This window comes from Eutrigla gurnardus (genome assembly GCF_963514095.1).
Source record: "Eutrigla gurnardus genome assembly, chromosome: 1".
In the NCBI taxonomy this organism is placed as follows: Eukaryota; Metazoa; Chordata; class Actinopteri; order Perciformes; family Triglidae; genus Eutrigla; species Eutrigla gurnardus.
Genome location: NC_139915.1, coordinates 34,592,138 through 34,607,686, shown reverse-complemented (window position 1 = coordinate 34,607,686; position 15,549 = coordinate 34,592,138). Strand labels below are relative to the sequence as shown.

The 15,549-nt window shown below is 43.9% G+C and overlaps 3 protein-coding genes across 3 annotated transcripts in view; all 3 read right to left on the bottom strand.

The window, feature by feature from the left end:
- Positions 1-15,419, bottom strand: part of LOC311010666 (NLR family CARD domain-containing protein 3-like) — a gene marked incomplete at its 5' end in the record, with an annotated part of 160,137 nt that extends 144,718 nt beyond the window's left edge. The window contains 7 exons of the mRNA XM_084005253.1: positions 5,868-7,552; positions 8,250-8,296; positions 8,835-9,028; positions 9,552-9,717; positions 10,884-12,687; positions 14,051-14,203; positions 15,362-15,419. Of these exons, the coding sequence (XP_083861379.1) occupies positions 7,023-7,552; positions 8,250-8,296; positions 8,835-9,028; positions 9,552-9,717; positions 10,884-12,687; positions 14,051-14,203; positions 15,362-15,419 (2,952 nt within the window). The 3' untranslated portion in view covers positions 5,868-7,022. The remainder of the gene's footprint in view (positions 1-5,867; positions 7,553-8,249; positions 8,297-8,834; positions 9,029-9,551; positions 9,718-10,883; positions 12,688-14,050; positions 14,204-15,361) is intronic.
- The window catches only part of LOC311015324 (uncharacterized protein), a gene marked incomplete at its 3' end in the record, with an annotated part of 558,532 nt that overhangs the window by 515,460 nt on the left and 27,523 nt on the right, over positions 1-15,549 (bottom strand). The gene's annotated exons all lie outside the window — the stretch shown is intronic.
- LOC311015290 (uncharacterized protein) overlaps positions 2,722-15,549 on the bottom strand; it is a gene marked incomplete at its 5' end in the record, with an annotated part of 152,915 nt that continues 140,087 nt past the window's right edge. Inside the window, one exon of the mRNA XM_084012415.1 lies at positions 2,722-4,872. The remainder of the gene's footprint in view (positions 4,873-15,549) is intronic.

The following is a 15,549-nucleotide window of genomic DNA, read 5'->3' as shown; positions in this document are numbered from 1 at the left end:
GTGCAGTTTATGCGGATGACACAACAATATATGCTTATGCAGATAATCTCACAGACCTGAGCAGTATACTACAAGACGAGGTCATGCGGATTTCTAACTGAAAATAAGATGAAACTTAATATTTCCAAAACAAAATGTCTTGTTATTTGCTCAAATCATGCTCAGAGAAAGGAACGCATATGAAGTGTTTCTTTGAATGGAGTTCATATTGAACAAGTTAAAGAGGCCAGATTGCTGGGAGTTACAATGGATGAAAGACTATCTTGGGCCGCTCACATTAATAACATAGTAACAAAAATGAGCAGAGGCATTTCAATCATAAGAAGAAGTGCCTATTTTTTAACTAACACAACTACTAAGCAAGTTATACAATCCCTTGTATTGTCACATCTTGACTACTGGCCAGCCATCTGGTCTAATGCATCTAAACAAGAACTAAATCAAATCCAGCTTACCCAAAACAGAGCTGCGAGACTAGCTCTCCATTGCTCCTTTAGGACCGGCAGTGAGATCATGCATAATGAATTGTCATGGATGAGAGTTGGTGAAAGACTAGCTTGTAGTTTGATTCTATTTTTTAAAAGCATCTATACATACCATAAACCTGCTTATCTGTATTCTCAGCTGTTGCATGCTAGTGACAGTCACAACTATGGTACCAGGCTAGCCCTGAGAGGTGCTCTTACCCACCTTAAACCCAAAACTGATGCTTTGAAAAAGACTGTTATGTATAGGGCCATCACTTCCTGGAATCGACTTCCACAATATCTGGTATCAATCACCAGCAGAGTGGGTTTTAAGAATAGACTGAGAGGAGAAGTATTGCAGAAAGACATTATTCTAGATTGTACCTAATGTCATGACTGGTTCATTTATTTTCTTTTGACTGATTTTTGGCTTAAATTCATTTTTGTTTCTGGTTGATATTATCTTGATTTTGTATGTACTTTATGTCATATTTTATTCTTTATGGTACTTTTTCGTCACTTAGAATATTGTTTGTCTTCGGTACACTAATGTGTATATTGTAGGCCATTGGTTCTTTGTTTTAGTTTTGCAAAAAAGTATATATATATTTTTATATTGTGCTTTTTTATCTTTTGTATGAACATTATTATGTAAACTCTAAGTTATTGTTTTTTGTTTTTGTTGTTGCTATTTTTGTATTACAAAATGTTATTATTGATCATGCTGTACTGCATTGTAATCTTTTGTGTTGTGATTGTGTGATGTTTTTTGCCTGGACCCCAGGAAGAATAGTCTCCACTGTGGTGTAGAATAATGGGGATCCTTAATAAACTAAACTAGACCAGATGGATGCCTTCCTGGCCCAGATAAACCTCCCAAAGGTTACTGATGAACAAAATGACAAATTCATATCTAAATAACAAAAGAAGAAATTCAATCAGCAATCAGGAGAATGAAAGGGGGGAAGTCTCCAGGGACAGACGGCTTTACCACAGAATGGTCCAAAACAATGCAAGATCAATTCATTCCAACATTATTAAACCCCCCCTCATGGAGGGAGGCAATGATTTCAATCCTACCTAAAGAGGGCAAAGACAGGCTGGAGTGTGGGAGTTATGGCCCTGTAAGTCTTCTAAATAAGGATTCTAAAGGATTCCCCTCCATTTGAACTAAAGAATAGAACATATACTAGCAGGATTAATACATGAGGACCAGACTGGCTTTGTCAGACAAACACAGACCAAGATAATATCAGGAAAACACCACACATTATGAGACAAATCACACAAACTAGAGACACTGATATGAAGTTTGGATGCAGAGAAAGCCTTCCATTCAGTTTTTATAGAAAGGACTTTAAAACGTGGCTTTCATACAACTATAATCCACACGATTGCAGCATTATACAACAAAGCAACAGCTAGAATTCAAATCAACGGTGATTTAACCATTCATTCATTCTGGAAAGAGGAAGGAGACGAGGGTGCTGTGATGGCCGCTCCTCTTCGCCCTGTTTATAGAACCCAGAAGTCATTGATTAGGCAAAGATCAGATAGAAAGGGGGCAACAACGACATCCGGGGGCAAAAACTGGCCCTGTTTGCTGACCACTTATTGATACGTTTAATACAACTACACACACACTCCCAAAATGGATGAAATTATTAGAGGAATTTGGTTTCATTTCTGGTTGTAAAATTAATAACAAAACTCAAGTACTGACATTCAACTATGACCCCCCCACCCTCCATTAGGACCATGTCCAACTGGAGATGGGAGGCTGAGTCCATGAAATATTGAGGTGTCTCATTACCGAGGGACTTCTCAAGACTGTATGATATCAATGACGGCCCGTTCCATTCAAAGAGAAAGTCTGACATCCAAAGATGGAATGTTATTCCCTTTTTAAGTTGAAGCTCCCGGATAGAGTCAATCAGGATGAAGATTCTTCCTCGGATGTTAGACCTCTTCCAGTGTTTGCCAGTCAAAATACCATCTAAACACTTCTCAGAAAAACATTCCAGAAGGCCAATATGGACCAAATCACATGGACTTCCTGGAAGCATCTTTATCTGTCTTTGAATGACTAAGATTGGAATTCATGTATGTGATGGTAATTTGCCTTTCTAAAGAAAAAGATCATTTCAAAACAATAAAATGGAAAACCATGCCAGATTGTGAAGACAAACTTTATTCTGTTCTTTTCTTCCTCTAAAATAAAACTTGCATCAAATGAAAATGAATGAACTCTATTTGAATTCCAATGAATAGTAATTTCTTGTTTTCATGTTCAACTATCCATCAGAGTAACATGAGAGAGAAAGGGAAGCATGCAGAAGAGTTGAGCAGAGGTGGAAGGGGATACATTGCAGATCTCATTCCAAACACTGAAGGATCTTCTGGATCAATACACGATCACAAACACTTCATTGACAAGTATGTTTTCACACACAAGGAATGTGACGTGGTGATTGGTGCAGAACAATACACACAGTCAGATAGTAGAATGACATCGTTACATCATTATGAAAACGGAACATTTACAATAGAATATGTGGAACTAATATAGAAGAACAGCTTCAATGATGTCAGCCATTCAAGGGTCTAGACCTCTGGGGGATCACAGTCTCTGGTTCCTCACATAGTCTGGTCTCTGGACTAATGTGAGCTACTATCTAGACCTTTGGGGGACCACAGTCTCTGGTTCCTCACATAGTCTGGTCTCTGGACTAATGTGAGCTACTATCTAGACCTCTGGGGGACCACAGTCTCTGGTTCCTCACATAGTCTGCTCTCTGGACTAATGTGAGCTACTATCTAGACCTCTGGGGGACCACAGTCTCTGGTTCCTCACATAGTCTGGTCTCTGGACTAATGTGAGCTACTATCTAGACCTCTGGGGGACCACAGTCTCTGGTTCATCACATAGTCTGCTCTCTGGACTAATGTGAGCTACTATCTAGACCTTTGGGGGACCACAGTCTCTGGTTCCTCACATAGTCTGCTCTCTGGACTAATGTGGTCTACTATCTAGACCTCTGGGGGACCACAGTCTCTGGTTCATCACATAGTCTGCTCTCTGGACTAATGTGAGCTACTATCTAGACCTTTGGGGGACCACAGTCTCTGGTTCCTCACATAGTCTGCTCTCTGGACTAATGTGGTCTACTATCTAGACCTCTGGGGGACCACAGTCTCTGGTTCCTCACATAGTCTGGTCTCTGGACTAATGTGAGCTACTATCTAGACCTCTGGGGGACCACTGTCTCTGGTTCCTCACATAGTCTGGTCTGGTCTCTGGACTAATGTGAGCTACTATCTAGACCTCTAGGGGACCACAGACAGTCTCTGGTTTCTCCACATAGTCTGGTCTTGTCTCTGGACTAATGTGGTCTACTATCTAGACCTCTGGGGGACCACAGTCTCTGGTTCATCACATAGTCTGGTCTCTGGACTAATGTGACCTACTATCTAGACCTCTGGGGGACCACAGTCTCTGGTTCCTCACATAGTCTGGTCTCTGGACTAATGTGAGCTACTATCAAGACCTCTGGGGGACCACAGTCTCTGGTTCCTCACATAGTCTGGTCTCTGGACTAATGTGAGCTTCTATCTAGACCTCTGGGGGACCACAGTCTCTGGTTCCTCACATAGTCTGCTCTCTGGACTAATGTGGTCTACTATCTAGACCTCTGGGGGACCACAGTCTCTGGTTCCTCACATAGTCTGGTCTCTGGACTAATGTGAGCTACTATCTAGACCTTTGGGGGACCACAGTCTCTGGTTCCTCACATAGTCTGGTCTCTGGACTAATGTGAGCTACTATCTAGACCTCTGGGGGACCACAGTCTCTGGTTCCTCACATAGTCTGCTCTCTGGACTAATGTGAGCTACTATCTAGACCTCTGGGGGACCACAGTCTCTGGTTCCTCACATAGTCTGGTCTCTGGACTAATGTGAGCTACTATCTAGACCTCTGGGGGACCACAGTCTCTGGTTCATCACATAGTCTGCTCTCTGGACTAATGTGAGCTACTATCTAGACCTTTGGGGGACCACAGTCTCTGGTTCCTCACATAGTCTGCTCTCTGGACTAATGTGGTCTACTATCTAGACCTCTGGGGGACCACAGTCTCTGGTTCATCACATAGTCTGCTCTCTGGACTAATGTGAGCTACTATCTAGACCTTTGGGGGACCACAGTCTCTGGTTCCTCACATAGTCTGCTCTCTGGACTAATGTGGTCTACTATCTAGACCTCTGGGGGACCACAGTCTCTGGTTCCTCACATAGTCTGGTCTCTGGACTAATGTGAGCTACTATCTAGACCTCTGGGGGACCACTGTCTCTGGTTCCTCACATAGTCTGGTCTGGTCTCTGGACTAATGTGAGCTACTATCTAGACCTCTAGGGGACCACAGACAGTCTCTGGTTTCTCCACATAGTCTGGTCTTGTCTCTGGACTAATGTGGTCTACTATCTAGACCTCTGGGGGACCACAGTCTCTGGTTCATCACATAGTCTGGTCTCTGGACTAATGTGACCTACTATCTAGACCTCTGGGGGACCACAGTCTCTGGTTCCTCACATAGTCTGGTCTCTGGACTAATGTGAGCTACTATCAAGACCTCTGGGGGACCACAGTCTCTGGTTCCTCACATAGTCTGGTCTCTGGACTAATGTGAGCTTCTATCTAGACCTCTGGGGGACCACAGTCTCTGGTTCCTCACATAGTCTGCTCTCTGGACTAATGTGGTCTACTATCTAGACCTCTGGGGGACCACAGTCTCTGGTTCCTCACATAGTCTGCTCTCTGGACTAATGTGAACTACTATCTAGACCTCTGGGGACCACAGACAGTCTCTGGTTCCTCACATAGTCTGGTCTCTGGACTAATGTGAACTACTATCTAGACCTCTGGGGACCACAGACAGTCTCTGGTTCCTCACATAGTCTGGTCTGGTCTCTGGACTAATGTGGTCTACTATCTAGACCTCTGGGGGATCACAGTCTCTGGTTCCTCACATAGTCTGGTCTCTGGACTAATGTGGTCTACTATCTAGACCTCTGGGGGACCACAGTCTCTCGTTCCTCACATAGTCTGGTCTCTGGACTAATGTGGTCTACTATCTAGACCTCTGGGGGACCACAGTCTCTGGTTCCTCACATAGTCTGGTCTCTGGACTATGTGGGGGACCACAGTCTCTGGTTCCTCACATAGTCTGGTCTCTGGACTAATGTGAGCTACTATCTAGACCTCTGGGGGACCACAGTCTCTGGTTCCTCACATAGTCTGGTCTCTGGACTAATGGGAGCTACTACCTAGACCTCTGGGGGGGGCACGGTCTCTGGTTCCTCACATAGTCTGGTCTCTGGACTAATGTGGTCTACTATCTAGACCTCTGGGGGACCACAGACAGTCTCTGGTTCCTCACATAGTCTGGTCTCTGGACTAATGTGGTCTACTATCTAGACCTCTGGGGGACCACAGACAGTCTCTGGTTCCTCACATAGTCTGGTCTCTGGACTAATGTGGTCTACTATCTAGACCTCTGGGGGACCACAGTCTCTGGTTCCTCCACATGGTCTGGTCTCTGGACTAATGGGAGCTACTATCTAGACCTCGGGGGGGGGGGGGGGGCACGGTCTCTGGTTCCTCACATAGTCTGGTCTCTGGACTAATGTGAGCTACTATCTAGACCTCTGGGGGACCACAGTCTCTGGTTCCTCACAGAGTCTGGTCTCTGGACTAATGTGAGCTACTATCTAGACCTCTGGGGGACCACAGTCTCTGGTTCCTCACATAGTCTGGTCTCTGGACTAATGTGGTCTACTATCTAGACCTCTGGGGGACCACAGTCTCTGGTTCCTCACATAGTCTGGTCTCTGGACTAATGTGGTCTACTATCTAGACCTCTGGGGGACCACAGTCTCTGGTTCCTCACATAGTCTGGTCTCTGGACTAATGTGGTCTACTATCTAGACCTCTGGGGGACCACAGTCTCTGGTTCCTCACATAGTCTGGTCTCTGGACTAATGTGGTCTACTATCTAGACCTCTGGGGGACCACAGTCTCTGGTTCCTCACATAGTCTGGTCTCTGGACTAATGTGGTCTACTATCTAGACCTCTGGGGGACCCACAGTCTCTGGTTCCTCACATAGTCTGGTCTCTGGACTAATGTGGTCTACTATCTAGACCTCTGGGGGACACAGACCCAGGAGACAACATCTGGTTCCTGGCTGAGACTCTTTAGAGACACAGATTCTCATCTTTGAATTGACTCTGGATGGATTGTCTTTGTCTTCTGACACCATGTAGGGAGTTGATTTGATGATTTTATGTGTATACGTGCATATTTTTATCTGATCTGTTTATTTGATTCCTTTTATCTTTCTATTCTGTACTTTTTATTGTGTTTTATCTTGTGCAGCACTTTGGAAAACCTTGTGTTTGTTAAAATGGGATCTAAATAAAGTGGATTGGAATGGATTGGATATGTAATCACAGCGTGTGAAAAATGAGCTTCACGTTCGGTGTGAACACGACTTCAGACCTAAAGACGAGGCAGAGACACTGATGATCCAGACCAGACTGTAAACCCAGGATAAAGAGGTTCAGTGAATGTGGTGTTGAAGGTGTAGAGGTGGATCAGTTTGTCAGAGGAGACTTTGTAGAAGGTCAGAGTGCCAGCAGGACAGTCCAAGTACACTGCTACCACATCAGAGGAGGAGGAGGAGGAGGAGGAGGAGATGCGTTTATGTTTTTTATTGTGACGGACAAAGTAACCACCATCATCACAAATCAGACTCCAGGACTGATCATTCTCTCCAAACTCAGAGTCGTCTCCTCTCCTCTTGATTCCTCTGTAACTCACTGATATACGAACCCTTCCTCTCCACTGGACCTCCCAGTAACAGCGACCAGTCAGACCGTCTCTACACAGCAGCTGAGGAGATGAGACAAATCTGTCTGGATGATCTGGATATGACTGGTCGTCGTCCACATGTGTCACCTTCCTGTTGTTGTCGTCCAGTTTGAGGTTTCTGTGGACTGTGTTTGTGTCCAGTTCCAGTTCACAGACATCTGATGGAGAGAACAAACACAATGCAGCTAAAGGTTCATCTCTGTCTCCCACTAAACTACGTCCCCATACAACTCATCTCCACTCTCTATTACGTTTCCAGGGAAACAACGTGTTTTCTGGACCCAACGGTCAACGTTTGAAACCGTCTGAAAAAACCTTAACGAACAAAACAAAAACGCTACAAAACGACATCGTTGGTAGTAAAAATATCACAGTTGGGCCTAAAATGAGTAAAGATTGAAACCAGACCAAACTGTGGTCTGGTCTGTGGACTAATGTGAGCTACTATGGTAGAGCTCTGGGGGACCACAGACCCAGGAGACAACATCTGGGTCCTCCATTTAGGATTCAGGGACGTCAGGACGACAGGAGGACCATCTCAACGCTGAGACGCTTTAGAGACACAGAGTCTCAGGAACTTCTCTCTTCACTTCAAATATTTAAACTCACACAAACACCACAACAACGGGAATGTTGGGTATTCGCCTCCGTTGCCGTCCGGCAGGAATTGGCGTCCGTTTGCGTCTCTGCGTTGACTTTGTGTGTAATTGAAGGTGAAAATGTGGCGTTTGGTGTGAACACAACACGACATCTTTACAGCCACCAAGAAACAAACGCTACGTCCTGATTAGAATCGGATTTCAGTCATGAACACGTTCAAATCTGGAGCAGCTGAGTTACTGAAGACATACTCACACTTCCTCACACCAGGTCTCAGTCTCTGCTGTCCCCCATGGTCCACCCTGCAGGAAGACATGCAAACACCAGGAAACATGAAGCCCAGCTCCTCAGTCAGAGACTGTTGTCCATCTGTCCTCACCTGAGAGTCCAGTCTGATGTCTGTCCATCTGTCCTCACCTGAGAGTCCAGTCTGTCCATCTGTCCTCACCTGAGAGTCCAGTCTGATGTCTGTCCATCTGTCCTCACCTGAGAGTGTCCAGTCTGATGTCTGTCCACCTGTCCTCACCTGAGTGTCCAGTCTGATGTCTGTCCACCTGTCCTCACCTGAGAGTGTCCAGTCTGATGTCTGTCCATCTGTCCTCACCTGAGAGAGTCCAGTCTGATGTCTGTCTATCTGTCCTAACCTGAGAGTGTCCAGTCTGATGTCTGTCCACCTGTCCTCACCTGAGAGTGTCCAGTCTGATGTCTGTCCATCTGTCCTAACCTGAGAGAGTCCAGTCTGATGTCTGTCCACCTGTCCTCACCTGAGAGTCCAGTCTGATGTCTGTTCATCTGTCCTCACCTGAGAGTCCAGTCTGATGTCTGTCCACCTGTCCTCACCTGAGAGAGTCCAGTCTCCAGTGTGGACCCTCCAGTCCAGCAGACAGCAGCTTGACTCCTGAGTCTCCTGGATGATTGTAGCTCAGGTCCAGCTGTCTCAGATAGGAGGGGTTGGAGTCCAGAGCTGAGGCCAGAGAAGAACAGCCGTCCTCTGTGATGAGACAACCTGACAGACTGAAGACACACACACTTCTGTCACTTCTGGGGACTTTTAAACTGAGAAAAAGTGATCATTCTCTGTTGTTGTGTTGATGTTGTACTGGGTGGGATAAGCGTGGCTGAGTGATGGACAGAGACGGATAGAGGAGGACGAGAAGTCAAGAAACAACAGTAGAACCAGTCTATGTGGTCTGTCTTCAGACCTGGTGTCCCAACAAAGATCTGGCTACTGATTTAAACCAACTAGCAAAGAAAACTGTAATTCAATAACATCTCAACTATGTTTGTTGTCAGTTTTCATATTGAACTGGAGGAATTAAGTAACATTATTAATTAAATAACAAGTATTCTGAGAATAAAGTCAAATACAAAACTTGGAGTCTCAGAACATATCAGACATTCATGTGTTCAACTGCTCTTTTAGAGCCGCCATGTGAACTTTAGCAAAAGTGTCTTTTCAGGAATAAGAGCAAAGAAGTGAATATTTGGTGCATGTAAACGGATCATTGGAAGCTTCATAGGTAAACTTCTCAAAGTCCTTGAGTCTGACCTGAGAGTTTCCAGTCCACAGTGTGGACTCTTCAGACCAGCAGACAGCAGCTCCAGTCCTGAATCCTGCAGGTGGTTGGTACTCAGGTCCAGGTCTCTTAGACTGGAGGACTGGGAGCTGAGAACTGAGGACAGACCTTCACAGCTTCTCTCTGAGAGGTTACAGCGACTGAGTCTGAAGAGGAATCAGAAATGTAGAATAAAAAACAGAACAAGTCTGGCTTACTTCGGTGCTAATCCCCTTCACTTTAATTATCAGACGGCTGACGGGAAGACACGGAATGTTAGCTTGTGTCTGGTTGTAGCATTTATTCACCGACAAACATGCGGTACCCACAATACACTGCTGCACACTGTACCACGCTGTAATCTAACCGATGACTTCATACTCACCGTCTCACTCTCTCTCTCTTTATACTTCAACGTACAGAGAGCCAACAGTGTTAATGCATTCAAAAGATGAATGTGTTAAATCCACAAATGAATCATCCCGCGTTAACACGTTCATTTTGATGCCCAAATATTTAAACATCAAACTGCAGAGAAAAGAGTTTGGTTTCTTTAGTGATTTGTTCTTTTGCTGGAAGTCGTGAGCAGCAGAAACTGTTTCATCAGCCATGGAAACAGATTAGAAGAGGTGGGTGGCCAGACGCCCAGGGGTCCGTGAGCTTGGGAGTAAGGCCGGCCGCGGGGGCACTTAGTCCAAACATGACAACGTCCAGACGGGAACACCGGACATCTACTGCATAACCATCCATCACATCTATCTATCTATCTATCTATCTATCTATCTATCTATCTATCTATCTATCTATCTATCTATCTATCTATCTATCTATCTATCTATCTATCTATCTATCTATCTATCTATCCATCCATCCATCCATCCATCCATCCATCCATCCACCACTATCCTGTATTCATGATGACTGAAGAGAATGTTTTGAACACAGAATGTTTGCAACGACTAAATTGACCCAATTTGAGGATTATTAGTGTTTCTTGTGTCTTAATTAGCCTTAATTAATGTTATTTTGTAAGGATTTTGTGGTTTAATTGAAGGGGTATTGTTTGGTAATATCTGAATTTGCACATTGATATTTTATATTTCTGTCTATTTTACGTTCATGTTCTGATTATTGAAACAGTAAATCAGCAAGTACTCAGTACTTGAATAGTTTTTTCACTAAATACTTTTTTCCTCAAGTAACTATTTGGATGACTACTATTTATTATTTACTTTTTGCTGTTTGGAAAACCAATCAAATCATTCAGAATGCAGATAGAACCTTGTAATTCCATGGTGGTTCGTTGTATTTTGAATATAAAAACTATATTTACAGAGCTTTGCTGGAGGCTTGGACCACCGGCAGCAGCCTCAGAAGAACCTCCTCTGAAGCAGAGTATTCCTTCAGGTCAAACACGTCCAGACGTTTTTCTGACGACAGTAAGATGAAGGCCAGAGCTGACCAATAAGAAGGAGGCAGTTCATAGGAGGAGAGAAGTCCTGAAGTCATGTACTGTTGGATCTTCTCCACCAGAGAACAATCATTCAGTTCATTCAGACAGTGGAACAGGTTGATGCTTCTCTCTGGAGACAGATCCTCATTAAGCTTCTGCTGGATGTACTGGACTGTTTCCTGATTGGTCTGTGAGCTACTTCCTGTTTGTGTCAGCAGACCTCGTAGGTGTTTCTGATTGGTCTCTAGTGACAGACCCAGAAGAAAGCGGAGGAACAGGTCCAGGTGTCCGTTTGGACTCTGTAAGGCCTCGTCCACAGCTCTCTGGTGCAGATGTGTTAGTTCAGGTTTGTTTCTGGTGCCTTCAGACGCCCCGGAGGTTGTTGGTTCTTCTGCCATCAGATTGACACCAGACTTGATGAAGGTCAGATGGACATGAAGAGCAGCCAGAAACTCCTGAACACTCAGATGGACGAAGCAGAACACCTGGTCCTGGTACAGTCCTCTCTCCTCTCTGAAGACCTGTGTGAACACTCCTGAGTACACTGAGGCTGCTTTGATATCGATGCCACACTCTGTCAGGTCTGGTTCATAGAAGATCAGGTTTCCTTTCTGCAGCTGCTCAAAAGCCAGTTTTCCCAGAGACTCAATCATCTTCCCGGTCTCTGGACTCCAGTGTTGATCCGTCTCAGCTCCTCCATCATACTTGACGTTCTTCAGTTTGGACTGAACCACCAGGAAGTGGATGTACATGTCGGTCAGGGTCTTGGGCAGCTCCCCTCCCTCCCTGGTCTTCAACACGTCCTCCAGAACTGTAGCAGTGATCCAGCAGAAGACCGGGATGTGGCACATGATGTGGAGGCTCCGTGAGGTCTTGATGTGGGCGATGATCCTGTTGGCCTGCTCCTCATCTCTGAACCTCTTCCTGAAGTAGTCCTCCTTCTGTGGGTCAGTGAACCCTCTGACCTCTGTCACCATGTCAACACACCCAGGAGGGATCTGATTGGCTGCTGCAGGTCTTGTGGTGATCCAGAGACGAGCAGAGGGAAGCAGTTTCCCCCTGATGAGGTTTGTCAGCAGCACTTGGACTGAGGTGGACTCTGTAACATCAGTCAGGATCTCGTTGTTGTGGAAGTCCAGAGGAAGTCGACACTCGTCCAGACCGTCAAAGATGAACACAACCTGGAACTCTTCAAACCTGCAGATTCCTGCTTCTTTGGTTCCAGGGAAGAAGTGATGAAGGAGTTCCACCAAGCTGAACTTCTTCTCTTTCAGCAGGTTCAGCTCTCTGAAAGTGAATGGAAACGTGAACAGTATGTCCTGGTTGGCTTTGTCTTCAGCCCAGTCCAGAGTGAACTTCTGTGTTAACACTGTTTTCCCGATGCCAGCCACTCCCTTTGTCATCACTGTTCTGATTGGTTCATCCCTTCCAGGTGAGCCTTTAAAGATATCTTCTTGTCTGATGGTTGTTTCTGGTCTGTCTGGTTTCCTGGATGCCGTTTCAATCTGTCTGACCTCATGTTCCTCATTGACCTCTGCAGTCCCTCCCTCTGTGACGTGGAGCTCCGTGTAGACCTGATTCAGGAGGGTTGGGTTTCCGGCTTTAGTGATGCCCTCAAACAAACACTGGAACTTCTTCTTGAGGTCAGACTTGAGTTTACGTTGGTACACTGCACCAGCGGTTCCTGGATAAACAACAAAGGAACCCAGTTAGTGGATCCTACAGACCCTTTTACAGTCTATGAACAAGCCATGTATTAGAGCCATGTATCCCTGTAGTCCTCAGTATGAGTGACTTATTTAATGATTAAATCAGAACTATTGGAGACAATATCAATCAGGTGCAACATAAAATAAATAAAAGACTTTTACAAGACAAACAGAACTGAAGGATATAACCCTTTGAAATGCAGCTGCAAAGCTCCACGAGTCAGTCACTACAACCAGTGGTGGCCTTAGGCTTTAGGGTCCCGTTTCAATACTATGTGTAGCCACCAGAGGAAGGCGGGGTTATAAATTAGGACAGACATATTTAAGGAGGCCCTAATCAGGCAGATAGGCAGCTGTCTGTTTGGAGTCGTCACCAGCTAATTTGCTGCAGGCTGGTGAGGAGGATTGTGAGGGCACTGCCGACGCTGTTAGGAGCTGTTCCAGGAGGTATGTTATCTCTATGGTTAAAGTAGTGATGGGCAAAGGGAAGCTTCGAAACAGTTTGAAGCGATGTTTCAGTATGTGTTGAAGCCTTGAAACGAATATGAAACCTGACTCTACAGTGGCATCTAGCGGCCACTTCTGTGAACTACATCACTGGCCAAAGAAAACTCCTAATTATGTGCCACTATGAAATGAGCCGGTCTTAGGTTTCCTTTATTTAAGTAGAATACAAGTTGAATTAAAGAAACATTAAAAATAAATAAATGACACATTGTTATATGCAATACAATAATCAAATATTTTTATTCAAAAATAATATTTGTTCAGCTCTTTTTGAGCCGAGTCCGTTTCTTTTTTTGGATAACACTTCCCCTGCTTTTGAAAAAATCCTTTCACAGGGTACACTTGTTGCAGGGACACTTAACCATTTCTTAGTCAGTTGGTACAAATTAGGGAAGACAGCACGTCGCTCTTCCAGTATTTCAAAGGATCTGCCCGTCTTGGAATAGCCGTTTAGAAACATAGAGGCGTTCCTTCAATCACTGAACTACAGTCACGTGACATGGGCGTGACTGTATTTGAAACCGCATACTACCGTACTGCCTACTACCGTACTGCCTACTACATACTGCGTTAGTATATACTGTATACTGCGTACTGAATGTGGGATTCAGTATGCTACTTCAGCAGACCGACGCCGTTCACACCGCAGTATGCAGTATGCAAGTTTCCCACAATGCATTTCGTGGCGACCGGCAGCGGTAGTTGTAAAACGGGCTGTTTTAGCTGTTTTATTTCCCGCTGTAGCGCTGTTATTATGTCACTTTATTACATTTTAATATTTTTTCATGTGAGAAAGTAACCGTTTAGATCCCCAATGTGCGGTTAGTTTACCCAAATGACGGCTGTTTAGTAATTTGCCTCGATGTTTTCGGAGAAGTGAAGCTCCGGAAGGAGCGGGTCGTCTCAGAGGCAGCAGCCCGTCTCCAGAGGTGTTCCGCCGGCCAACATGCGTCGTCGTCCCGGGGGAGACAGCAAGCGAGTTATCTTAACCGCTGTTTGTAGTGGACAGTATACAGTATAGTCTCGGGAGCTCTGCATGTACAGAAATCACCAAATATTCATAAAAAAAAGTTTGAATTAACAGAGTACTTTTTTTCATGTACAACAGCCTGGATTTCTATTGTACCTATATAGCTTTCGTCACAATAATCAAGTAGCCTATGCACTGTACTTATGTAAACAAATATAACAAATATAAACGCCGTACTGCTCCGGCGTTTTTTTTTTTTTTTTTTTTTCGTCCCAGCTCCGGCGTTTGTATTCCCCTGGAAACGCTCTCTTGCTCCGTCATTACTCGATTTATCCCAAGTGTATCCGTCTGCGGCCTGCAAGAGGGAGGCGTGTCGAGTAGTAGGCACTGTAGGAGGCGTGTCGCGTAATGACGTCACTACGCGACACGCCCCCCGCCACTACAGGGAACGCCCTACACACGGTTCTTAAAGGGATATGAGCCCACTACAGTTGCATGCAAAAGTTAACGACTTTGCCTACGCGTTCTTTGCCCTATAATGAATGTATTCAAAAGCTTACAAATGTTATTATTACATTTTTAATTGGGTAAAAACAATTAAGGCAGGATTTCATTTATATTAAAATTTAGATGTAAAATTTTCTGACTTTGTCACAAGAGAAAACACAAGATAATTAACAGACAGGAATTCATGAGCTAAATGTCAGTGCTTATGTGGGAGTAAGAGCGTAATGTGTATATATATATATATATATATATATATATATATATATATATATATAAAAAAGTAGTTGCCTACCCTATATTTATTTATATAAATAAATAAAAGTAGTAAATAATAATGTCAGTGCTTATGTGGGAGTAAGAGCGTAATGTGTAGATATATATATAAATAAATAAATATATATATATATATATATATATATATATATATATATATATATATATATATATATATATATAAATAAATAAATAAATATATATATATATATATATATATATATATATATATATATATATATATATATATATATATATATATATATATATATATATATATATATAATAAAAGTAGTGGCCTACATAACAAAATTAAAATAATGTGATGACAATAACTTTTATTATTCCTTAATGGGGAATTCATTTGCGAATCTCTCCATTCTGTAGGTTACTGAGCAGTGTTGCTCCCTTGCTTTCTCTCTTGATATCAGCAGGGATCATCAGCAGCATTCTCCTGGAGCTTGAGTTGCTGGCCCTCTCGCCCTCTCTCCTACCTGCAACACCTCTTGGGCTTTGTTTGGTATTCTGATTTCCTTTATTTCACCCTACAACACACACACTACTGTACTCATGCACTCAC